The 27,062-nt window shown below is 33.9% G+C and overlaps 1 protein-coding gene across 1 annotated transcript in view; it reads left to right on the forward strand.

Annotated features, from left to right (window-relative positions):
* Positions 1-27,062, forward strand: part of Tbc1d5 (TBC1 domain family member 5) — a 507,456-nt gene that overhangs the window by 386,533 nt on the left and 93,861 nt on the right. Inside the window, exon 16 of the mRNA XM_078038310.1 lies at positions 3,555-3,661. Within this exon, the coding sequence (XP_077894436.1) occupies positions 3,555-3,661 (107 nt within the window). The remainder of the gene's footprint in view (positions 1-3,554; positions 3,662-27,062) is intronic.

The following is a 27,062-nucleotide window of genomic DNA, read 5'->3' on the forward strand; positions in this document are numbered from 1 at the left end:
AAACTAATCAGTTTAAATGTGTACCCCGCTTAGAAGTGACCAATCACCCCTGTCCACTCTGTTTCCGCCAATGAATGTACTAATCATGTCTCAGAGTTGTTGTTCAATCTTCCCTGATGATTTGTTCTGATGTATGCAAAGCCCCCCTCCAAAAAGTGTATTTAAGCTCTGCTTGACCTCTGCTCTGGGCTCTGGGCTGCCCTCCCTTCCAGAGTGAGCCTTGAGCCCCAGCATGCTGGTTCAATAAACTCCCTCCTGCCAATTGCATGAAGCCAGTCTCTTGTGTGGTCTCTTTCTCCAACGCTTCACCGGACCCTTACAGAATAAGGAATATTATTACAGACCAGTTTTTCATGTTCAACAAAAATGTACTATGAAGAAAAAACTGAATTCTTATTCTGTCAGATCTGTGCTTTTTTATTTGTAAACCAACATATAATCCTTTTACCTACTCTAAATTGGGCTTAGTTATTCAAAAAAGGATTTGATAGTTAGCATATGTAATTGCAAGTTACAGATGTTCTTTGTTATTCAACTTTTTGTTGCTGTGATGCAAATACCATAAACAACTTAATGGATGAAAAGTTTATTTTGGTTGACAGTTTTAGAGGTTTCAATCCAGGGTCAGTCAGCTCTGGCCTGAGGTGAAATAGAATATGAAGACAGAAGAATGCAGCAGGAGAAAGCTGTTCAGCCTCTGGAAGCTGGGAAACAGAGAGAGGACAGGAAGTGGCCTGGAACATGATCAGCCTTTCTAGGTCACACCCTTCAGTGTCCAACATTCTCCAAATAATACCATCTCCCTGTAGTACATGCAGCCATCCATGGATGAATCCACTGAGAGGTCACAGTTCTCATGATCCACCTACTTCCCCAAATTCCTACCTTTGTACATTGCTGTTTTGGCACCAAGCCATCAAGTGCATGAGCCTTTGGGGAACATCCCAGATCCAAACCATAATACTATTACTGTTAAAATACAGATTTTCAGTAGTAAATTGAAGATAGTATTAATCTGAAGGCACGGGACTCACTATTTGCTGTTATTCCTTAGGGCCAATGCCTATCGTAGTCTTTGAATATCTAGCATTTAATTGATGTTTTGAAAGTGTCCATTGCATGCATTATTGGATGGATGGAAAGATGGAATGAAGGGAGGGAGAGAAGGAGGACAAATATTAGTTCCTTCATTTGTTCTGCCAATAAAATATTAACACATTATTTTGCTTCCCTTATGTACTTTGAAACCTCTAATAACTTCAAAAGTTCTTAAACTTGCAATGAAATAGGATCATTATTCTGGTCCCTCTCAATTAAATGTTGTCTATATCAGGCTATTCTCGACATTGGTTTATATTGACGTTCTAGGTTATTTAAAACTACTACAAAAGAGTAATAATATAGACTTCTCTGTTTACGTTTGCATCTGTTTTGACATGATTTTCAAAGCAATGTCCTTTCAAAACAGAATTTTGTATTATATAGAGTATAAACCCTGAAGTTAGACCTCTGTATTTTAGATCCTTCTCCAACAAGGAATCACTGTGTCCTTTAAGTGATTTAACCTTTACAAGTATCAGTTTTTTCATATGTCAAACAGGGATTAATAACTGTACCTTTATATAAAGTTGTCATCACAATTAAATGCAAAGGAGTAAAGTTCTTAGTTTGGGTCCTGTTTGCAGAAGCCTTGAGTAATTCATTGTCATCTTAATAGTAAGTATTAGTAACAGCTGCTAATATTATACTTCTGCCCTTCTGTAATTTTGAGAGCAAAGACTCTTTTTGTTTATTTCCACATCCTGTCTTAGTATAGGGCTTGTCATGAAGTTGGTACTCAACAAATAATTATTGAATTGCATGAAGTAGATAATTTTTAAAAATCAGGAGGTTGTTTTCCAGAATACTAAATTTAAGCTCACAGAAGGTAGCCAAACAGATTTTGAACAGGGTGCTTTAAGTCAGTCCATTGCTTATACCATTTTAGGCAACTTAATGAAAAATTCCAATGGGGCCCTAGGATTCAGACCCACATCTTTTGAGCACTGAGCTTTTAAAACCCTTTTTACAGAATTCTCTTTTCTCTCATGCAAAATAATTAGAATTCTTTGTTGGCCAGCTACTAATATATATTATCATTTTAGCATTTGAGAAAATAACTTATTGAGTTGTAAGATGTGTTGATTTATCTAAGTTTATTTACTTATTAGTTCTCAAAGAGAACTGTACAAGAAAACATACTATTTTACCCTCATTCTGTCTTTATTTAATTTTTGAGAAAAAAAGGACAAGTAACTGTAAATACGGAAAAGTGAACAAATAAGAAGAGTCTGAACAGATATAGATAGGGTAGATAAGTGAGTGCTGTTCAAATGAAAACAGATGTATGAAATTATAAGCTGTCAGATCAGCAACAGAAATGAAGATGATAAAGTGGTTCCTTACATAGGTTCTAATTATTCATTTTGCCCAGTTCTGTCTCTTCTCCCCATAGCACTCATGGGACGGGAGAGGAAGAGGAAGCTATAGCAAGAAATGGCTTTTCCAACAGCAGCAGAAAAAAGGAAACTAAGAATCAAGTATATTTCTGATTAGAAATAATTATTTTTTATTTGCATTTTTTCTATTGAATAAGTTATTTCCCTATGGAATATTTTTCAAGTGACAAGTTCATGAAAAAGATTCGGATACAACTACAGGAAGTAATTGTAAAGTTGTTCACAGTCAATGCTATATGGTGGCAGTCGATATGCCTCACAAACAAGTATAGCTAATGGGCCCAACTATGACAGCAGTGGCAGATAGATTACAAAGAAGCAAAGTAGTTTACATAGACCTGCCTGAAAAGATGTGTTTAATAATTGCACCTATAATTAGGTTGACTTGAAAAAAAATTAAATGACAGTCTGCAGAACACAATTAGACTCATCTATGAAGATTTTGTCACTTTTTTCTCCAATGAAATGCTCATAGATATTCTCTATAAATTTCATTTTACCTTCAGAAAAACAAAGAATTGGGAGATTACTTTTTTAATTTTAAATTTTATAACATTTACATAAGAGAGTAACTATAACTTATAAATTATCAAACATAATTATCAAGGCAAATATTGTTTTATGAGAATTTTTAACTGGTTCTTCCCCATTCATAAGGTTCTTGTTACTAATTTCTAAGCAGAAAAGCAAAATTCATTCAAAGCACAGTCCTATAAATGGTAGTAAGTATGCATGTTTCTAAGGATTTATGTTGCAAAAATACACACATAACTGTATCTAAAGCTTTTTTCTCCCAGCACCCCCTGAGGGTAAGCACTAGTGTATTAGATTGCTGCTAATAATGCAGTGTGTTGCTTCAAAGGCCATTTGATAAGGATATCTTCTCCTTACTTCCTTTTATCAAATCAGTTGAATTATTGGTTTGTTTTCTTTGGCTCTAAGTTGTTATGTTTTATATTTTCAGTAATATAATATAAAATATCTCAATATTGTATTTGAATTCTTCTTTTTCTTTTCTTTTTTCTTTTCTTTTTTTTTTTTTTTTTTTTTTTTTAGTGATCTCTAGTAACTACCAGACCTGTCTTGGCCTTCTGATGCATTATCCACTCATCGGGGATGTGCACTCACTGATTCTTAAAGCTCTGTTTCTTAGAGACCCAAAGGTAAGTTTTCACAGTAGGATATGCACAATTTTAAGTTGGGTGAAAAATAGGCTTCTCTGAATATGTTTGATCAAAAATTTCCCATAACAGATGGTTTGCCTAGCAATGGAATTTGTCAAACAGTCATAGGCCAAAACTCTCATACCTCAATAGCCAGTAATTCAGTGACAATGCAATTTAGAATCAGAGCACACATCTCTTGTATCTCCTAAAATTGTTTGGTCCTCCTGCCTTCCTCATCACTCAAGGAAGTAGTTGAGCAACTACCTCTCCTTGCAGCCACACTTCATTATCCTTGGTGCCCCTCATAGGGGATGACTTTTATTCAAATAGTACCTCTGGGGCCATATAAAAGTCAGAGAAGTAGATCTGTTAAAAGGACAAGGTCTGTAAGAATTAATGATATAATGAATCACTGAATTATTTCATGTTGTATGTATTTTTTACTCTGTGGACTAAGAGTAATCTAATAAAGAATTAAATAGACTTTAACACTGATTTCTCCATTTGAGCTTAAAGCAGTTCATCAAAATTTTCTTTACACTGCAGAGAAAAAGTGTGCTCTTTTACAACTAATGTTATATTTCTTAAAAATAAGAACATTAAATGATCTAAAAAAATCTGTGAATCCTTACTACTTTGGAGCCAAACAAAAATATTGGATGCAGTATAAGAGAGAAAGCTTCAAATCCGAGTCTGAGAATGCCAGGTGCTGGATGGTAGTCCCAGCCTTTGGCTTTTTGGCAGCCCTCCCACCACTCATGTTGGCAATTGTCGAACTGTCTGTGAGTCAGTCAGTCTGTCTGTGGATTCCACTGCCAAAACTCTGTCTGGTCCTTCGAATTTAATATAAATTTTGATTCTAAAGGATTTCTGCCCTTTCCTTGGTTGCTGACTTCAACCTGTGTATATTTCCTCAGTGTATTCTTTGACAGACTTAAATTTTTTTTCTTTATGCTAGTACGTTTTCTTTAGAAATATGAATTTTTTATATCATTTCTATTACACCAAGAATTTCACTAAGCATCAGAAATCTATCATTTCTCTGAAACATAGGAAGCATATTTTTTTCTGGTAAAACTTAAGAGTATGACTATGAAAATATAAAGTTCTTTGCTTATGTTTTTATGTACATATGTATATGTAAGTTGTGAGAGTATGTACTTTTTGTTTACAAAAAAAAACAAGATAATGAAATAGCTTTAAAAAAGAGGTTGGTCAGTTCAGTATGAATTTTGATCTACAAACTTTAAGTCCAATGCTTTCCGTTCAGAATTCGAAATTCTTAGAGTGGAAGGAAAAAAAAAACTAAAAGCAGTTTTAATTCCCTGCTTAACGTGATTTGTTTGATTTAACTAAAGGAAGAAATGAATATGTTGTCAAAAACCTATGGGTCTTGGCAATTTTTTTCCTAGCTAAATATGATTGATCTTCTTAGGAATCTCTCATATAATTTCAGAATCTTTATGCCCAGTCCATCACTGTTGACTAATAGAATCTAAGTGCCCTTTCATATTAGTGTGATTTTTATGGAGTAATTTTATCTCAATAAATAGTGCCCATATTATAATAGTTTAATGAATAAAATTCTACAGACATTAAAACTATAGGTTCTTTAGAGTTTGAGAGAAAAAATCATAGTATTATTATCTTAAAAAAAGGAATTTCCCACCAAGTAAAAACGTAGTCGAAATATTGGTGCAAAATATGAAGCCCTAAACTGATATTTCTGAGACATAAGAAATTGGACAGGGTGAGGGAGTCATAATAACAAGACTCATGAGGAGACAAGTTCATGGAATGATGATATCTACAGGAAAAGTAAAAAAGTTGTATATCTTCAAAGGATTTCTAGCCCATCAAAGTGGTAGTTATAGTCAAATGGTAGTGTAGTGTAAGTATAGACTCTTTGAAATTAGGAAATTTCAAATGAGAACTCCTGTCCTTGACACAGGTGTTAATGTAAGTCTGTAGCACTGTAGTGTTCTGCAAGGCACCTGAGTTAGGAATTGGGGATCTAAGTCAAGCCTTGGCTCAGCTTCTGACCATTCTCATTATTTTGGAAAACTCATGCTTGCTGAGCCATTATCTTTTCTGTAATATTTGGAGGTTGAGTGAAGTTGTCTAGGATAACCCACTCTTCCAGAGCTTCTTTCTCTATAAAGAACTGACTTCAAATGAGCTAATACAATCCAATCCAGTGCCAGAAAAGTGCAAGTGAAAAAAAGAAAAAGTTTGCCTATACTATAGAAATCTACAAGTACAATTTTCATTGTAATTGTTGTTAATGATAGTCATAAAAGAGGCCATTTATGCTAAGGAGAATAAAAGAGAGAGAAAGTTAATACTAAGACCCCTACCCATATCTTCTAAAAAATCCTGATCCTGTTCCTACTCTTTGCCTCCTTAGGTTTCTATCATCCATCTTACCTTTTTCATAAAATCATTCCCAGCTTCCTTTAGGATATTTCCTTCCCTTCAAGTTTGCACAGCACCTGTGTTTTATCTTTGTTCATATTTGTTCTACCAATCATTTCTCCTTAAGACACCTGCTCGGTTTTTAGCGCTTAGCTTTGCATATCCTACATGTGCTCGGTATTAAGAAAATAACAATAGAATTGATTTCTGCTTCAGATACTGTGCTCCTGTGACTTGAATCTAGGTAAACTTCACTCACCCCTGGCATATTTCTGGAACCCACATCCATAGTCCACAAAAGCCATAGCTTCCATTTTTATCAAGATGGTAAATTAGCCCCACAATTTTAACTTAAAAGAATATCAATAGTTTCTTAATTTCCTTTGTGTTAGAATTATCTGGAAATCTGTTATCACCTTCAGATATTGTGGGACAAAGAAGATATAGCAATGATATACCTCACTTAATTAATATACCTCACTTGGGTTATCACAATTTCAGAAGTATAAAGAGCCTAGACAGTCTAATTTTGTCTTCTCCTTTCATAGTTTAATAAGATAATCAGAGTGAAGCTCAGGAGAGTTATTAGGTCACAGAGTCAGCAATTGAACTCAGATCTTAGGCCATCTTTCTACACAAGAACTATAGAAGCTTTGTTGTGTTACAACTAGTGGTATCTTGCTTATCTATTTCTCATATAAAGTATTTGTGATAAACATTTATTTGTAGCTATAGTAAGTGAAACTTTTTGTATATAAAGTGGTCCAAGAACTATATGAAATATGTACTTTATGACAACACTGGATGTCAAATATCTATTTGTACCATTCTCTACCCTGCACGACATAAATACAGATTCTATACTTAGTTCTTCAGGCCACAATTCTAATTTTCACTTTCTTTTCTTTATCATATTAGAACTACTGAGCAGATTTCCAGAAACAATCCACTAAATGAAATTAGAGGGATAGAAGGAGGACAGTCTGAAAAAATATGAAGTGATTAAAAAACATTGTTCTAGCTAGTTGTTCAAATTCAAAAAAAAATTTTTAAAGCCCAATTAGAAACAAAAGTCATAGAAAATGTGAACATATTGTGTTCCTTAAATAACCAGATGTTCTCTCCTTCCTGAAGGCAGTAAGGGCTAGGAATAAAGGTTTAAAACTATTGTTTTAAGTTAACTGTGAATTTTGCAAATCTGTTTTTACCCTTTAGCAAATAAAATTCTAATACAGAAGCAGAAGCAAAGTAATTTTCATTTTTTGGAGCTCTCTTTATTTGTATTGTGTGTTGAAGTGTTAACCTTACTACAAAGACTTATTACAAGTGAAATACAGTACGTGGATTACCATTCTAGATTATGCAGTAAGAATTTGACAACCACCATTTGTTTTGAAGATTAGAATATTTAGAAGAAATATTTCTGTTAAGTTTTCAAGCATCCATTCTAGCAGTGACTATTGCTGTTTATAGAAGAAAATTACTAGAAATGACAATTTCATAGTCATTCCTATACATAGAAACACATTATAGAAACATAATGTGCAATGTTCCTATACTTGACCAGTTTCTAATCTTGCTTGTGTTTGGAGTTGTATTAAATTTTTCTTTTTTAAGTTATAAAATGTCTGAAGTTTTTCAGATTTTATAAGTAACTGAATTTTTACTCGTTTCATCCCCAAAATAACCCTGCTAATACATGCAACATTTTTGTCATTGTCTAATAACTTTGGTAAAATATCATACCAGAATTGAAAAGTAGCAAGTATTCAAATCTACTACCAGTGAGGTGACATTGTTAAGAGAATGTTTCTTTCCAGTTATTTTGTATAATCTTTTCTGATCTGAGCAATAAAGGACAAACTATCCAGACTGACTCTTTGAGGGGAATACACTGAATTCACTTGCTTACTTTCCCTAATATTTCTATTTCTAGTATTTTTCCAATCAACTTTTCATCATGATTTCAGGTTATAGATAGATTGCTTTGTTATTCCTGTTTATTCATCTTTCTTTTCTCCCAGAATGGAGTATATTTTTTTAAATGACATTCTTGGAGAATCATTTATTTTCATGTTTGTTATTGACATGAAGAAAGCTGATTTTTCTTTGTTTTTGAGCTGTATGGATGTCATTCTTTTGTGTCATAGAAAATCACAAAGTGATTGTTTATTATTTTTGATATTAGGTATTAGTGACTAATCAGGTATGTTTCCTTATCCAACCAGAAATAGACTTATTGACAAGAGATTAGCACTTTTTAAAAATCTTAAATTTTATTTCTTAAAAATAATGGTGGCTATATAATAATGATTTTCAAGGAGTAATATAACAGTATTTATTAAGACAGTATTTGAAATTTATTTATTGTCTTCAAACATTTTTTAATCTAGAATCATGTGTTTCTTAAAACCTACTTACGGTTTCTTAGGGTCATTCAATAATTTTAAATTAGTTTTATGGCATTTAGAATTCATTAATTTATTTAACCAGTTCTTACTGTGTGCCTTCTGTGTACCAGGTACTGTTTAGATGGTGTTGATATACAGGTGAATGAAAAAAAGAGATATGGTCTTTATTATAATAAACAAATAAAAAATGATTTGACATGTTATATAGGATGCTAATAAAGTATCATTGTGGACATAACAAGTGGGGTTTGAATTTGGACTCCATGAAGACTTGATTTGTGTAGTTGGTTCAAAATTTCTCTCTGAGGAGAAGGCATTTCTGGTGGAAACTAATGGAGGAAAAGGAACCAGCCAAGCAAAGGATAGAAGGGAACAATGAAGCAAAGTTTCCAAAGTTGAAATGAACTTGGGCTATTGGTGGAACTGAAAGAAGACCAGTACAATTGGAGTCATGAACCTGTCTGAGATAGGTTGGTGAGCCAGGAAAGGCAGATTATTACTTTGCATCATTACATGGTGATACAGAGTTAAACTCATTCTTAATATCCCATTCAGAAACTCTGAAAAATTTGCTGAATTCGTGTTTATTCCTGATGGTTAAAACATTCTCTTTTAAAGTATTCTTTCCCTCAGAGTTCTCAGAGGTCATCTTAAATAAGTTCTTCACTTGGCAAGCACACTGATTCAGACCTCTAGCTATCACACAGATTCCTTCAGTAACCTTATTTTTGACTTTATGAGACTGTGGCCAGGACTCTGAACTCTCAGTTTACTTTACTGAACATATACTTTATCTATTAAGAGACAATCTTGAATGTCTCTTATGAACATCAGTCTCAGACTCTTTTGCTTCCATTTTTGTCAACATCATGCTGCACTGTGTAATGACAAAAGAACCGCACAGGAGTCTTTCTCAACTACAGAAAAGAGAGCTCTCCTTGACCAAGGACTAGATCTCCAGCAGCTCTAGCTTAGTGTCTGCCACTTGAGGAAGCCTTAACTTCTGTGTTGATTGGGCAAGCCACTTCTTTTCTTGAACTGTAGAATAAGGAAGCTGGACCAAATAAGTTCAGGATCCTCCCAGTTATATTTTAGCAAGATTTAGTTTAATTCAAAAGGTATCTTTTTCTAGTACTTTCTGTAAGCAAATTCATGTGATGAGGACACTGTATCCTACCTATAAAAGTAAATAACAAGTTGTTATGAAAAAAGGAGTAAGAATATTTCAGGAAGAAGAGCTAATTCGGACTTAGAGGGCTTCCTAAGGGAAGAGATATTCCTACAAGGCTTTGAAGAATTTTCTTTGGCCTTGTTACTCCAGCTTGAGAAAATAGGAAGCAGAGCTCTTGGGGATTGCTGAAGGACACAGCTAGGCAGGGCCTGGCAGTACCCTATCCAGATTCATTCAGTAACCCCCTCAGAGATCTAAAGAATTATTCTATCTCCCCTCAGTATCTCAAGTGTTTGCAAAAATTAATTATTGAAAGTTCATGAAATATGCAGGAAGTTTTACTAATATTTTACTTGGCATTATTTGTGTAATGTTCCAATTTGTGTGTTATTATTCAACATCAATAAATGTTTCGTGTAGCAGTGAAAACTCAATGTTTAGAAAGTGAGTATAACAAAAGGGTCTTATTTTAATGGTTGGTGTTTTTTGTTTTTTAGATTTAGTGGCTATAAGTAGTTGCTCACAGTAACAATATTTGCTGGAAATAAGCATGTCATTGTTTAGCTTTTTAGTCACTCTGGGAAAGTTTAGTGGGTTTTTTGTTTGTTTGCTTGTTTGTTTTTTAATTCTGAGCAACTAAAGAGAGCTATGAAACTTTGTGGAAATTATTGTCTGTATGTTTAAAGGAACAGGTTCCCTTACTGATAAACAACTCATTACAGTGGTGGTTATTTTTCCTCAAATAATTTTAAAAGACTTTGAAATTCATGGATTAATTCTTATTAACAGTAAGGAAACCAAAAGCTACAAACTCATCTCCTGTTTTGTTTTGCTTTGTGTCCTTCCACCCTCCAATATATTAGAAGTAAGGAAAAAATCTAGATGTTTAGGGAGAAATGTTTATTGTAAAGAAACTACTAAAGCTTTTTTAGCTATAAATCTTATGGATATGTGTTCAGAAAGTCAATATAAACCTCAAATGTGAAAGTATTAAAGGTATTATAGGGAAGTGATCATGATGTGTCCCTGAGGTCAAGGAATGAAGTAGCCTTCCAAGTGTGAGTGTGGTGCTCATATGCTAATGATGAATTTTCCAAGTGTCTCAATAAGTGTCTTAATTGGAAAAATTCTTTATTTACTTAGTTGTTTTACCTGGTTTTGAAGAGGTGCTTTATACTTCATTTCTTCACATTATTTCTTTCTCCAAAATGCTATTTTAATTAATTTAGCTAATTTTTTAAAGAGAGAGAAAGAGAATTTTTAATATTTATTTTTCAGTTTTCAGTGGACACACATCTTTATTTTATTTTTATGTGGTGCTGAGGATCGAACCCAGCGCCCAGCGCATGCCAGGCGAGTGTGTTACGACTTGAGCCACATCCTCAGCCCAGCTAAATTGTTTTTAAAACTCCTATATTGATAGCATGTAAAATCTCTCAGATGTCTTGATTAAAGCATGTAAAGAAAGATGAAAGAATTTGTAGCAAGGGAAAGGAACATTTACTTGTTTTCTTTTTTAGTTTTCACTCAGATCTGGGATTTTCATAGGGTTTGAAGCAAATGCTAACCCTACAGACCCCCATTGCATCCATCCCTATAGTAAAAACTCTCCAAGAACACCTAAAATTTATGAAAACAGAATTTAACTCTGTCATTAATCTTCCATATGAAAAGATAAAACAAGATTTGAATCCTTTTTTTAAATATACAAATGCAGCTTCTTTCAATTAGATTTTTAAGAAGAGCTGATTAACGTTAAAGAAGCTAGAAATTTTATTAAACCTTGGCAGAATTACTTTTGAAATGAATACCATACTTTAGCAAGGCCACTGTCTCCTCCTTCCACTCAGTTGTATGTCTCTTTACATACATGTATGTCTCACATTCACAAAATATTTAATGAAGATTTCTAAACATGAAACATAGCCAACCACATTATTGTTGGTAAAAAAATATATATATATGTTTTAGGAAGAAAAAAATGCCATTATAAGCATCAAATATATCTTATTTCATTTCTCATTTTAAAATTCTGTTGTTTAGCTGGGCACAATGGTATATGCCTATAATCCCAGCAACTTGAAAGACAGAGGTAGGTGGATTGCAAGATCAAGGCCAGACTCAGGAATTTAGGAAGACCCTGTCTCAAAATTCAAAGGGCTGGGGATGTAGCTCAGTGAAAAAAAAGTGACTCTGGGTTAATTCACAGTACCAAAAAAAAAAAAAAAGGTATAAAATAGATTATTGCAAGTGGTACAGACAGGTGATTTTTAAATAAATGAATATACATTTATATCAAAGATGCAAGTCCCCCAAATTTTTAGTAGCAAAAGAATAATCATAAAAAGTTGAGAGACCCTCTGCTCTTGATCAGTGGCTCCTGAAACTTATCCAGGTGATGCTAATGCTTAGCTAGAATAAGAATCCTAAGACTGGCCCCCTAGTATACACACAGCTGTTCCATTACCAAGGCTAGCTAGGAAAGACACAGAACTTTTACCCTCTTGTGTGATAAGGGAATTCACCTGAATTCCTCAGATAAAACAGGTGTTTTATGCCCTGGGATCTTGAGTTTTACTGGGAAGTCTACCTATGCCACCCCAGTTTTTTAACAGTGTTTTTGTAACCTGGATCCATTACATACTTCTTGGTTTTCTGATGCTAAAAATAAATATTTTTAGAAATTTAAAGGTACTTTAAACATTCTGTTTTAGGAATATTGTATATATTTTTTTAATTTCTTTCAGGTTGGTTAAGACTCTAGAGATCATGTAATTATGCTTTATTTTCTCCTGAGGCCTGATGAGAGTCAGGTGATATACCCAAAATCATCTGAATTCAAAGGCAGAGCCAAGACCCATCCCCCTGGCTCCTGCTCCCATCTGGAGCTAATTGTCTTCTTCCTTGGCCTCCTTCTGATTCCTAGTGTATGATGTTCTGATTACTCCCACACTCACCACTTCCCCTAATCTCAAATGGCCACAGAGAGTTGGGTAAGCTCTTTGGTTTTATGCAGGGAACATAATACAGTACACTTCAACTTGATTGTCCTACAGCCGGTTGTTTACTTCTGCTTCTTATTTGCTCATGGTTGAAATACTGAATTTGAAAATTGGTATCTTATCACCATAACTACTTCACCAAGTCTGGCCTTGAGGTTCCTGAGGAGGACCACTCAGTAAGATTGATGGGGAAAACATAATTTTTATTCTCTAATAAAATTGTTCTTCGGCTACAGGTGGTTGCACCCATGTGTGAGACAAGAAGACAAAAGTAATAAGACAGAAAATGAGAGGAAACCAGTCAAGAGAGCCAATTCAGAGGTTAAGAGTAATAGTGCAAACTGAAGGGGAAGAGGAGAATAATATGGATATATGCAAATTAGGTAACCCAAAGGGGGAAAAGTCACCTTGGACAACTTTTCTTCTAGAAGTTAAAATGTGTGTGTTTATTACAATGATTGTTCTGTTTTCTTGTTTTGGTGGATTAGTGAAGTTGACCAAATGGTATAGCAAATGAAAATATTTGGTTCCCATGGCTTAATGCAGTGGATGTTTAGTTTTTACACAAGTGACAGATTGTAATTTGGGGTGAAAGTCTTAGAGTAACACAATTTTTTAGGCTTCTTCCTGCTGTTAACTTCAACCTCAGCTTTACAGGTTGCTCTGTACATGGACATCCCCAACTGGATGAGAAACTAGCATGAAGGATCATGCAAGGGAAGGTTTTATGGTCAGGCCTGCAGGTGTCACACACCACTCTCATTCACATTCCATAGGTCAGAACTCAACCTTATGGCTACCCCTACCCAAACAAGCCTTTCAAATTGTAGTTAACTATGTGTTCAGAAAGAAGAGGAAGCAGGTTTGGTGAGATCCAGTGGCTATCCTTAAAAATGGAAATGTTTTGTCCCTTGATTGTTGCTCATCAAGAGAGCTTTGTCAAAGGGAAAAGCTAAAATCACAGAGAAAACTTGTGACCTCTAGCCTCATGATCTGAAAAATCTGATTTTGTCAGTACTCTCCAAAAACTAAGCCATCATGAAGAGACAGACCCCAGAGTGAACTTATAAAGCTGCTGTTTAAAGTCAGTCTATCTTTGTTAGTCTTCAGTGGTGAAACAGCCACAGATTGACATTCTCATTTCTCTATGACCACCCCATTTACTTCCTGGTGGCAGACTGCTATGGTCTGAATGTTCATGTCCCCTCAATTCATATATTGAAATTCCTAACCCATAATGGATGATATTAGGAAGTAGAGCTTTGGAAGATGGTAGTTAAGATTCATGCACTCATAAAAAACACCCCAGACAAGTAGCTCACCTTTTCTACCATGTGAGCAGGTATAGCAAGAAGATACCAAATAGGAATCAACTGTCCAGTGTCTTAATCTTAGAATATCCAGCCTTCATAATTGTGAGAAGCAAATTTCTACTGTTTATAAGCCACCCCATTTATAGTATTTTATTATAGCATTCCAAACACACTAAGACACAGACCTATATTGGAGGCCACATCATTATCAAATCATTTACAGTAAGGAAAAGAACCTTGATTCATCTGACCAGTATATTTACTGATGTATGTGAAAAACTCAAATCAGAATCACACATCATCTTGGAAAACTTGGTATCACGTGGATGCTGATGGGCAGGCACATTTAGTAAAAGCAGAATGTGAAATCTTTACATAACTGCTTCACATAAAGGTAGTATGGAAAAGTACCATCTGTTAGCCACTGAATTGGGCTCTGTCCCAGTGACTCTACTCGTATGTCTTACTCTTTGACTCTGCTTTTCTCTGCTTCCTTGGCAACTTTCTTTTGATGGCTCTCTCCTTTCTTTAGATATGTATTAAATATATGATGGATGTTGTCAAGTCTTGCTAATCTGGAAACCACTTGGTTTCTTGAGGAAGGCTTTATATTTCTCTGCCCAGAAGTGCTGTGATTAATTTCATAGTTTGATTGTCCCACAGTTCTGGGCACACTTCATATTTATCCCCAATCATTAATAAAATTGATTTCTGAAGAGACAACTGGAAATAACTGTCCCCTCTCCCCCACTCACCTCTTGTAGAGATACCCACACTTCAACATATTTCTACTACTTGGTTGCTTCAGTAAATCAAGAAAAATTTCAATTTTCAGGTTTTTTCTCTACATCCTATCACTGTCATTCCTTTTTTTTTTTTTTTTGGACAGTTCCTTCAAGTTTATCCTTTGTTGTGTTTATTGAAAATGTGTTGAGATATAAACTGATGAAGTTTAGACTCACGTTTCACAAAATTATCAGCCCTCAGCCTTTCCGTCATCATGTTAGATATAGGAGCTGTTAGTGATTCGGTTCTTTCTGGTCTTTTATTGAGGTTCCCACTGCAGTGAAGTGCCTTATTTATCACTTCTCTATTTTTTTCTGCAACAACAGTGATAAAAATAGAGTATTTCAAAGTTATTCCATTAAAGAGGACATTGTCTTGTGCTTTTGTGGTTTGAACTGTCTTTGAGGAAAAGTACCAACTGGGAAAATTTGAGGAAGGCAGAGAAATGACAGAAATAGTTGTAATTATCTTCATAAACTCGGGAAAGAGATAAACCCTTTACCAACTAGTATCTGGAGAAACCCAGCCAGCTTGTTTTATAAAAAAATTCTAATAAAGTGTACCTATTATATATCCCATTTATAAAATGACCCACTGACAAAAAAAATCAGCTATTAACTTGAGATAACTACTTAATACTTAATAATATCTTACTTGAACTCTCTTATTTTAATGTATTTTCATTTGAATCCTAGAGAGAAGCCAATTATAGAGGAAACAGGATTAGGAAAAAAACCTAAAATTTCAGCTAATTTTGAATATTTAAGTATATATCTTTGATTAAACTAATAGGAGATGTCATTATCAAGAGGTAATAGTTTGGTGCCCTAAAGGATTTCATCATATTTCATGTGTATTTGTATATGTACACATTTTTATTGAAATTAATATAATATTCCAGCAGCCATTCTTTGGGTGTGGAAAAACACAACAGTAAAATATAAATAATATGAGCATTTTGTTTTCGTCTTCACTTCTTTTGTTTCCTTCCTTCATTCTTCCTTTTTTAAAATGGGCTTCTTAAAAGTATAAAATGTAGGTGATAACTTCAAGGAATATTTAACAAAGATTGTCAACATGGCTTGGTAAATAATTAGCTGTGGACAGTGAACTATCAGTTGCATTTCTCAGGTATCCAACTATTGTCTGAGTTTGTGGGAAAATGTACAAGTGAGCAAGTTTGCCGATAGAAGAAGGATGTTGGGTAATGAGTTGATTTGAGAAACTTATGGGATATCCAATTAGTTATATCCAGAGGGCAACTGGGAATGTGTGTCTAGCACTCAAAGGAGGGATCTGGACCAGATATAGAGTTAGGAGTCTTAGAATATGAATTTTAGTTATAATTTCTAGTGGCATTATATGTGTAGATTAGAGAGAAAATAAAAGACTTGTAATAGTCAAGGCAAAAATTAAGAGGAGGTCTGAATTCAGTGAGGTCATAAACTAAATGGAAGGTGCGCTCACCATATGAGTCTATTAAAGAGACAGGTAACAGAAATCACTCAGAACAAGGCTTTACTTTTCTATGTCCTAGGCTTGGGATTCTATCCAGAAGGAAGTCTGAACTGTTGATGCCAAAGACAGAGGTTGGTTTTTGTGTAGTGGTGGTAGTGTAGAGATGAATAGGGGGAGAATTGGACAAGAAGAATTGAAGATTGAGCATATATTTAGACTACCACAAAGAATCACTACCAAATCTGGAAGATTGTGTGTGTGTGCTTGCACTTGAATGTGTGTGTAATGCATTTGGTGCCATTTAAAGTTTCTAGGTGACCTTCAAGCATCAGCCTTGTGGCATCTGAACTCTCAGCTCTTCAAAGGCCTATGAGAAAAGAGTCAGTCTTACAAGAAGTCCAAAGTTTGGCTAAACAAAGTATAACACTTTGGAGTCCTGGGGTATGTTGCGGGAGTTGTGTGTGTGTGTGTGTGTGTGTGTGTGTGTGTGTATGTGTACATTTACATGTTTCTTTTTAATGACTTGATTGAGATGTACTTTATACACTAATAAAATACTTTCACTTAAAACATACAATCCAATGGATTTTATTATATTCCCAAAGTTGTACAAGCATCACCATAATCTAATTTTAGAACACATTCTTTGCCCCCCTAAAAGAAACCATTTACCTATTAGCAATCATTCCTCACTCATCTGCCTCCAACTAAAATTCCTTTCTACCCCTCTACCCACAATCCCAGGTAACCACTGTCCTACTTTCTGTCTCTATAGATTTGACTAATCCGAATATTTTGTGTAAATGAGATACAATATGGGATCTTTTGTGACTGACTTCTTCAGTTTAGCATAGTGTTTTTGAATATATGCGTCTTGTAGCATGTCTCAGAACTTAATTCCTTTTCAAAATGCCAAATATCCCATTATAGATAAACCACATTTTATTTATCTACTATCAGTTGATAGACATTTGAATTGTTTCTGTTCTAGCTATCATGAATGGTACTGCTATGAACATTTCCTATGCAGGATTTTGAGTGGACATATATTTTCATTTCTCTGGAGTTCTTACCTAGGCATGGAATTGCTCTGTCATGTGGTAACTCTATATTTAACAATTTGAAGAACTGCCAAACTATTTCAAAGTAGATAAAGTAGATCCATATCTTACATTCTTACCAGCAATGTATGAGGGTGCCAATTTCTGCACATTCCTGCCAACCTTGGTTATATCTGTCTTTATGTACATGAGCGCGCACGCGCGCACACACACACACAGATTCTGTGCATGAAACAGTATCTCATAGTAGTTTAGATTTCCATTTTCCTAATGACCAACAACGTTCCATATGTTTATTAACTGTTTATAGATCTTTACTGAAGAAATCTGTTTTTTGGTTCTTTGCCCATTTTAATTTTTTTATTTATTACTAAGCTGTGTTCTTTGTATGTGCTGGATATAAGATGTTTACTAGATACAAGATTTGCAGATATTTTCATCTTTGAGTTATCTTTTCAATTTATTTTTCTTTTTTTTACTTATAGCTTTGTTTTTAATTAGTATATTTTGGATATATATAAAAGTGAATTCACTGTGTGATGTTCATATATGTTCATAGGAAAGTTTGGTCAGATTCATTCTACTGTCCTTCCTTTCCCTGTGCCTACTCCCTCCCCCTCTACCCCTTTCTCTACTCTACTGATCCTCTTTTCTTTTTCTTTTTCTTTTTCTTTTTTCTTTTTTTTAGAGAGAGAGAGAGATACAGAAGAAAGAGAGAGAATTTTTTAATATTTTTCAGTTTTCGGGTGACACAACATCTTTATTTTTATGTGGTGCTGAGTATTGAACCCAGTGCCCTGCACATACTAGGCAAGTGCATTACCACTTGAGCCACATCCCCAGCCCCATACTGATCCTCTTGTCTATATTCATGGAGTCTTCCACCATCTGCTTTTTTGTTTTCTTTGTTCTTATTTTCCTCTAGCTTCCACATATGACATAAAATTTCAACCCTTGACTTTATGGGTCTGGTGTATTTCACTTAGCATGATATTCTCCATTTCCATCCATTTTAACAGCAAATGCCATAATTTATTCTTCTTTATGAATGACTAACACTTCATTGTGTATATATACCATTTTTTCCTTAACCATTCATCTATTAACAGGCACATCTATTAACAGTTCCATAGTTTGGCTATTGTGAATTGTGTTTCTATAAACATGGATGTGGCTGTATCTGGATTGTATGCTGATTTTATCTCTTGTGGATGTATACCAAGGAATGGGATAGCTGGATCATATGGTGGTTCCATTCTTAGCTTTTTGAGGGATCTCCATATTACTTTCCAAACAGGCTGTATTAACTTACAGTCCTACCAACAATGCATAAGTGTATCTTCTTCCTTACATTCTTACCAATGTATATTATTATTTGTGTTTTTGACATTTGCCTTTCTGACTGGAGTGAGAATTTCAGTAAATTCTCAATTTACTTTTGATTTGCATTTCCCTGATTGCTAGAGATATTGAACATTTTTTCATATATTTATTGGTCGTTTTTGTTTCTGCTCTTGAAGAGTGTCTGTCTAATGATTTCGCCCATTTGTTAATTGGTTTATTTGTGTGGGGGGGGCTGTTTTGTTTGTTTGTTTGGGGGTTTTTTGTTTGTTTGTTTGTTTTTTAGTTCTTTATATATTCTGGCTGTTAATCCCTTATCTGAGAAGCAAGTGGCAAAGATCTTCTCCAATTCTGTAGGCTCTCTCTTCATGCTCTTGTTTCCTTTGCTGTGCAGAAGGTTTTTAATTTGATATTGTCCCACTTACTGATTCTTGGTTTTATTTCTTGTGCTTTAGAATTTTTGTTAAAGAAGTCAGTGCTTGTGCCAATATGTTGGAGTGTTAAATTTACATTTTCTTCTAGCAGTGGTAGAGACTCTGGGATAATTCCTGTGAATTTGATCCACTTTGATTTTTTGTGGAGGATGAGATAGAGGCTGTAGTTTCATTCTTCCACATATAGATATCCAGTTTTCCCAGCGTCATTTGTTAAAAGGCTGTCTTTTTTCCAAGGTATGTTTTTAGCATCTTGGTCAAGTATCAGATGACTGTTATCTATGTGGATTTGTCTCTGTCTTTTCTGTTCCACAGGTCTGTATGTCTATTTTAGTGCCAATACCATGCTGGTTTTGTTACTATAGCTCTGTACTATCATGTGAGTTCCTGTGTTGTAGTGCCTCCAGCATTGCTGTTCTTGCTCAGGATTTATTTGTCTATTGTGGGTCTCTTATTTTTCCAAATGAATTGAAGAATTGTTCTTTCTGGATCTCTGAAGAATTTATTGGTATTTTAATTGGGATTGCATTGAATCTGTATAACACTTTTGTAGTATGACCCTTCTGATAATATTAATTCTGCCCATCCAAAAACATGAATAGTCTTCTAAAGTCTTCTTCAATATTTATCTTCAGTATTCTGTAGGTTTCATTGGAGAGGTTTTTTACCTCCTTGGTTACATTTATTCCTAAGTTTTGTTTTGTTAGATTATTAGGATGGAATGCTTTTTCTAATTTCTTTTTCAGCAGATTTATTATTGTGGTATTGGAAAGTAATTGATTTGTGTGTGTTTATCTTGTATCCTGCTACTTTACTAAATTTGTGTATCAGTTCCAGAAGCCCCTGGTGGAGTATTTTGGGTCTTCCAAATATAGAATCATGTCACCAGCAAACAGAGATAATTTAACTTGTTTGTTTCTGTTTGTACCTCTTTAATTTCCTTCTCTCACCAAATTTCTCTAGCTTGAGTTTCAACAACTATGTTGAATAGAAGTGGTAAGAGTGGACATCCTTGTTTTGCTCCTGATTTTTAGCAGAAATACTTTGTTTTTCTTCATTTGGTTATGATGTTGGCCTTGAGTTTCTCATGTATAGCCTTTACAATGTTGGGGTAAGTTCCCTCTATTCCTAGTTTCTCCAGTATTTTAATCATGAATGGCTGTGGATTTTGTCAAATGCTTTTTGCTTCAATTGAGACAATCATGCAATTCTTATCCTTAATCCTGTTTATGTGTTAAAGTAAATTTTTTGATTTGCATATGTTAAATCACCCTTACATCCCTGGAATAAAACCCACTTGATAATGTTTCACTATCTTCTTAATGTGTTTTTGAATGTGACTTGCCAATATTTTAGAATTTTTTTCATCTATGTTCATCAAGGATATTGGTCTGAAGTTGGTGTTTTTGTTTTGCTTGGGATTTTTTTTGGGGGGGAGTTCTTTTTAGTTATACATGACAGAAGAATCTATTTTGACATATTTTTACAAACATGGAATAGATCTCTGAAATTTTCTTTATTTCTAATTTTGGTATCAGGGTAACACTGGCTTCATAGAATGAATTTGGTTATGTTTCCTCCCTTTTCATGGATTAATTTGAGGAGGATTGACATTAGTTCTTTAAAGATCTGTTACAACTTGGCTGAGAATCCATCTGGTCTTGGGCTTTTCTTTATTAGAAAGCTTTTAATAGCTTTTTCAGTTTCATTACTTGATATATACTGTGTACATTTTCTATATCCTCATGGTTCAATTTTGGGTAGGTCATGTGTCTAGGAATTGTCAGCATCTTCAAGATTTTCTAACCTTTTGGAGTATAAATTTTCAAAATACTTCTTAATGATTCCCTGGATTTCAGTAGTGTCTATGGTTATATATCCTTTTTCATCTCTAATTTTGTAGTTTGGATTTTCGATTGATTCTCTTTTGGTTAGTTTGGCTAAGGATTTATCCATCTTTTTTATCCTTTCAAAGAACCAATTCTTTGTTTCAATTGTCCTTTGTATTGTTTTTCTTTTCATTCTCAATTTTATTAATTTGAGCTTTGTTTTAATTATTTTCTCTTTTCTACTGATTTTTGGTTTTAGTTCTTCTTTTTCCTCAGGTCTTAAGGTGTAACATTTAGATTATTTATTTTATATCATTTAATTTTTCAATGGAGGAACTTGGTGCTATAAACTTTACCCTTAGACCTATCTTCATACTGTCCCAGAGATTTTGATGTTATATCTCTGTTCTCATTTGTTTCTGGGTATATTTTTATTTTTCCCCTGATTTCTTCTGTTATCCAATCCTCATTCAAAAGTGTATTACTTATTATCCAAGTGTTGGAATGAATGGTTTCAGTTTTTTGTCTTGTCATTGATTACTTATCTCTATTTTTTTATGTTTGCTAAAATTTGTTTCATGACCAAAAGTACAATCTATTTTAGAGAATATTCTGTGTGCTACTGAGATGAAAGTAAATTCAGTTGTCCATGGATGAAATATTCTATAGATGTCTGTTAGGTACATTTGATTAGTAGTATTTGTTAGTTTTAAAGAATCTGAGTTTTATGTCTAAATGACGTATATCTACCAGTGAGAGACGTATGTCAAAATCACCCAGTAGTATTGTATTGTGATCTGTTTGGTTCTTAATATTGAACAGTGTTTGTTTCATATACATAGATATGACATTGTTTGGGGTATAAGTAGTTAAAATCATTATGTCTTGTTTTTCCTTGTCTCTTCTGATTAATTTTGGCTTGAAGTCTACTTTATCTGATGAAAATAGTTACTCCTGCTGGCTTTCAGTTTCCATTTGCTTGGAATATCATTTCTTTTCCTTTCATCTTCAGTCTGTGGATGTCTTTGTCTGTAAAGTGTTTGACACATGGTTGGGTCTTGTTTTTTAACAAGTCTGTCACTCTGTGTCTTTTGATGGAAATGTTTAGAAGGTTTACATTCAGTGTTGTTATAAAGAGATTATTTTTCATTTCCTGCCATTTTGATTTATTTCTAGAGCTTAATTCAGACTTGATTCTCCTTTGACTAGTCTACTATAATTCATCCCTATGCTTGTTTTCATTTGATTTTTTTCATTTCTTCTGTATGAAATATTTCATTGAGTGTGTTTTGTAATGCAGGCTTAGTGGTTATGAATTCTTTCAGATTCTGCTTATCATGGAAGGTCTTTACTTTGTCTTCAACTGTGAAAGATAATTTTGCGATGTGTGTCAATCATTGTTGGTACTCATTTTCTTTCATGGCATGGTATGTATTGTTCTAAGCCATTCTGGTTTGGGGGGTCTGGGTCAGTAAATCAGTTGAAATCCAAATGGTTTACCTCTAAATGTGACCTGCTATTTTTCTCTTGCAGCTTTTAAAATTCTATAGTTATGTATTAGGCATTTTCATTATAATATGTCTTGGAGAAGATCTTTTTTCATTCTGTTTGGAATTGCATATGCCTCATTTACTTGTATTTTAATCTTCAAAAATTTGGAATTTTTTAAAAAATTTCATTGAAAATATGGTGTATCCCTTTAGTTTCTGTTTTTGGAGCCTTTATCTACACCAGTGATTCTTAAATTTGGTCTCTTGATTTCTTGGATATTTTGCTTATGGTCTTCTAACATCTTTTCTTTATAGTTGGCTTTATTTTCAAGATTATATACTTTGTCTTTGAGGCCTAAAAGTCTTATTTTTAAAGTTGTCTACTCTATGGATGATGCTTTGTATTGAATTTTAAATTATTTATTGAATTTTTCATTTCCAGAGTTTTCATTTGTTTCTTTTCCAAAATCTCTCTATTGAAATGATCTTTCACTTCCTTATTTTCTTTCTAATTTCACTCTTTATATTTTGTTTTAGCACATTGAACCTTTTAACTATGAACTTTATAAATTCTTTCTCCACTGCGGTTTTAAGTCAGTTATTGAAGTGTTAGAGACTGTTTGGGGTAGTTACTGCTTATTTGTGTGCCCATCCATTGGGATGATTATTTCTGCTTCTTTTATGTAAGGGATTATTTCATGAGCGTTTTTCTTCTAGAATCCTGGCCATGTGAATATCCAGGTATGTATACTTTCACTCAGTTTATGTCCTCTGCTATTCCCAGTATCACTCCACTTTGAGAGAATATACTGTACCCTATTTATAACAATCACTTCAGAGCAAAGCCATGTTTGACCTCATGAAAACAAAAAACTTGTTAATCCTTCCCTCCATAGTACCTCTAATGAAGGTATAAACGTGTTAAAGTTCTGGAATTGGTTGAAAAATTAGTTATTAATAAAGTAAAATTGCTATAACATTATATAGGAACTGAAAGGGAGAAGAAATAACAAATGGACAAAAGAAGAGAGAAAAAAGAATAATAAACAGCAAAGTAAAAAGACGAAAAAGATGGAGGGTAGGATTTGGGGCAGTATCAAGTAATGTAAGAGGGAAAGAGGAGTAAGAGGACCAAATTTAAACCTGAGCTAGGAAAAAAAAAAGGATAGAATGATTACAATTAATTTTCTAAAACATTGTAAGAAATACAATCAAATAGGTTGGAAGTACAGTATTAGGTACTAGGGTAACAGCTATCAAATCAAAATGAAGACTAATATAGATATATAAGATAGGATATGATCAAAGTTGATGTTAGACCTGTTTATAGTGAACCATGCCAAGGTGAACAAAATTCTTATTGAGTCTTAGTTTGGATTTCGTCAGAATTTGGGATTTTTAGAAGATGTCCATCACTCTTTGACTTTGGTTTCCCCCCAGAGATATTGGGTCACAGGAACCACTCCCTAGATGCTATGGACCATCTACCAAGCCAGTTCTCAGTTGCCAGCCCAGAGGCTGACTGCTTGGATGGTATGATGTTGTATCTATTGGCTGGATGCAAGGGTCTGTGTCATTGCTCTGATTGCTGTGCATCACCATGTACCCACTCCTCTCCACAGGGTCCTCTTCAAACTGGGTTTGATCCTTAGCACCACATAAAGGACTTTAATTCCTTAAGTCAGTTTCTCAAACCATGATATTTAGGAATATTTCCTTTTGACGTTGAATAATGAAGGTTGGAGAATAAAGAAATAAAGATGATTGAGAACAACTCTTAAGTACACATAAATGGGTTTACAAATTTCTTTAAACCATTGTGGTAAGCCCCTGCCCGCTGCTCTGATGGCAGTGAAGGAAATAAAAAGGTAGAGTTGAGCACTACTGAAAGAGCTAACCAACTACCTAAAAGGAATGTTTTGAGGCCTAGTATTAGTAACAAAGAAATATTGTAGACCTAAGCTCCTACTTTCCATATATAAAAATAGCAAAGTGGGGGTGGTGGAATGTATTACTCTGGCATCTTTCTGCATGCTAAATTCAAAAATGTAAATATATTAGAAAAAGGAAAAATTTTTATTTCTCTTTTGGTGTCTATTTATTGTGTGAAGCTAGAGTCGAGCATAACGCACAGGTGGTTTAAAATGCTTCTCTGCCATCTGAGATCTCAGCTTGCCAGGGTATAGATGGGAATGTCACTTTAGGGAATTGGGCTTATTCAGTATGTAAAATGAGGCTGGCATTGGTTCAGAGGTTTTGTCTGTGTCTTTACCCAATTAACCATGTTTTTGCTTCCTTTTTTTAACTTCTAAATTTTCTTTTTTGAAGTTTTAATCTATATAGATACATAGATGAGAATTACCTAAATTTTTCTGCCAATTGCTCTAAGATTTTAACACTTGGTATTCATAACATAATGTATATTTTCTATCAAAATACATAGGAATTATTAGTTTATACCAGAGATGATTTTAATCCTGGTACTAAAATAATATTCTACTTTACAATCAAATTACAAAGATTTATATTATTTTTTTTTGTTTTGATAAAGAGTCTTTATTAACTTGGTGAGTACATTATATTCACATCTTTTGGATTTTGTAACACTGTTTAAAGATATTAGAAATTTTGGTTTTCTAAATCGGATGCTGATTTTATACTAAGTATTTAAAATTAACTCATAGTACAAGTTTAAAAAGAAAATAGTGACTTATGGCTCAATGTTATTATATGTAACTATTATACCAATGTACATTTTATGTAAACTGAATATTGTCCTCAATCACAAGTAATATAAGAAAACCAACTCTTGGATAAATAACAAAGAAGAAAATAAGATACAGAGTCTGGATTTGATAGTAATATCCAAACAGTACCACTTATTGGGGTGTGTATATGTGTGTGTGTGTTTTAATCAGAAGAATTTTGTGAGCCTGTAGGATTTTGTTTTAATGTCTGCCTTTTTGATGCACTGTGTCACTATATCTATATTTAATGAAGAGGGCAGTGTGTGTCAATAAGAGACAGAAATGGGGAGACCTTTGTGAACCCTCTAGCAATCAATGAATATCAGACCACCAATTTCTCCAGCTTTAATTACAGGCAAAAGAAAAGACAAAATTAGCATTTTAATATAGAAATATCTTAGGCTTTAGGAGAATTATGATAAATCTAATGTTGCCTAGTGAACCAAAGAGGAGATATTATAACAAACTGTCTCCTTAGGAATATTTGTTTAAATAAAGGCAACAATACTTCATCCTTATCTTTTTTGGATAATTATCACTATTTCAGGCTGTTCTTTGTTCCAAATACCTTTATTTTTTTTTAAGTAATTGGCAGTGTTTGTTTCCTATAAAACTATAAGAAGAGGAAAATTCTGTTTGCTTGGCACTAACAAGATAATTATTTTAGGGAGAGTTTTCCTCTCCAGCTCTAGTTCACTCATGCCATGGCATCTCTGCACTTGGACGCATTTGGGTTATCTCATTTCAGTTACAGCGTATTAAACTAACTCCTCTTCCATGGCTGAGGTTTGCCCACCTGTCTCCCCTAAAACACCTGCAACATATGTTTGCATAACCCTGTAATGCTTTGCCTTTGGGGTCCTAAGAAATTCCCCCAGAGCTTTTTGCTTATAAACAGCTGAGCAATTCGTTTTTCTAATGACGGTTGCTTTTCCCCCAGCTTAGAGGCAATAACATATTTACTAAAATAAGGGCCTCATTTTTCATCAAAGAGAAATATTCAACATATTTTTACAGTGCTGTTTCTCCTTTTTGAGCATTATTATTTCCCCTTTCTCATCTGGCATGCTATAAAAGTTAAGAACTGATAGCAAGATATTAGGGGAAAGAAAACTAAGTAATTTATTTGTCAGATATTTTCTTCGTGCTAAACACATTATACTGCAACTAAAAATAGTCTTTTAAGTACTCAAAGAACTTTGTCAGTTTAATTCAAAGTAAAATTAATGTCCAATAAATTATAAAATGATAATTTGGGCATATTTCAGGAAATCACTGATTATTATAATCTCATAAGCTGGCAAATATTGCATTATTAGCATGGTATGATTGTATATATTTTTAAAAATTTGTAAATGTATGTGCTCCTAATTCAGAGAAATATGACAGCCTTTCTCCCCATATATGAGATCCAGTGTGCGTGATATGTTTTCCTAAGTGTGTGTTTTTGTTTTGAAAATATAGATATAATATTTGGCAAATTTACAGTTACCAGAAGTGTAAAACATCACTTTCTCTACCCTTTTTGTGTCCTGGATTTTAGGTTGTCAAATTTAAATCTGCTCTCAAGTCAAGGTCTGTTTGTCAGTGCTCACTGATATCAGTATGATTATAGCTTCTTTTTCATGTGGTTTTATCAAGTGCCTGGCACTGTGCTGTGCTCTTCGTTCTTATTCTGTCATTTAATCCTTGCAGATGATAAAACTAGATCTAAGAGTGTAATTAACTCCTCACAGTCACTCAGCTGATAATAGGTGGAGCAGGAGTCTCCTGATCCTTTGCACCAGGCACCCTGTCCCTCTAGAGCAGATGAGCATTGTTATGTCTACATTAGTGCTGTTGTTTTCAATATATAACATTCATATGACATCATCTCCTACTAGTCCATTAATACATGAAGATCACTATCATTGGAATTGCTTTTCCTCTCCTCTTTTTAG

Source organism: Ictidomys tridecemlineatus, chromosome 2 (genome assembly GCF_052094955.1).
Source record: "Ictidomys tridecemlineatus isolate mIctTri1 chromosome 2, mIctTri1.hap1, whole genome shotgun sequence".
NCBI lineage: Eukaryota > Metazoa > Chordata > Mammalia > Rodentia > Sciuridae > Ictidomys > Ictidomys tridecemlineatus.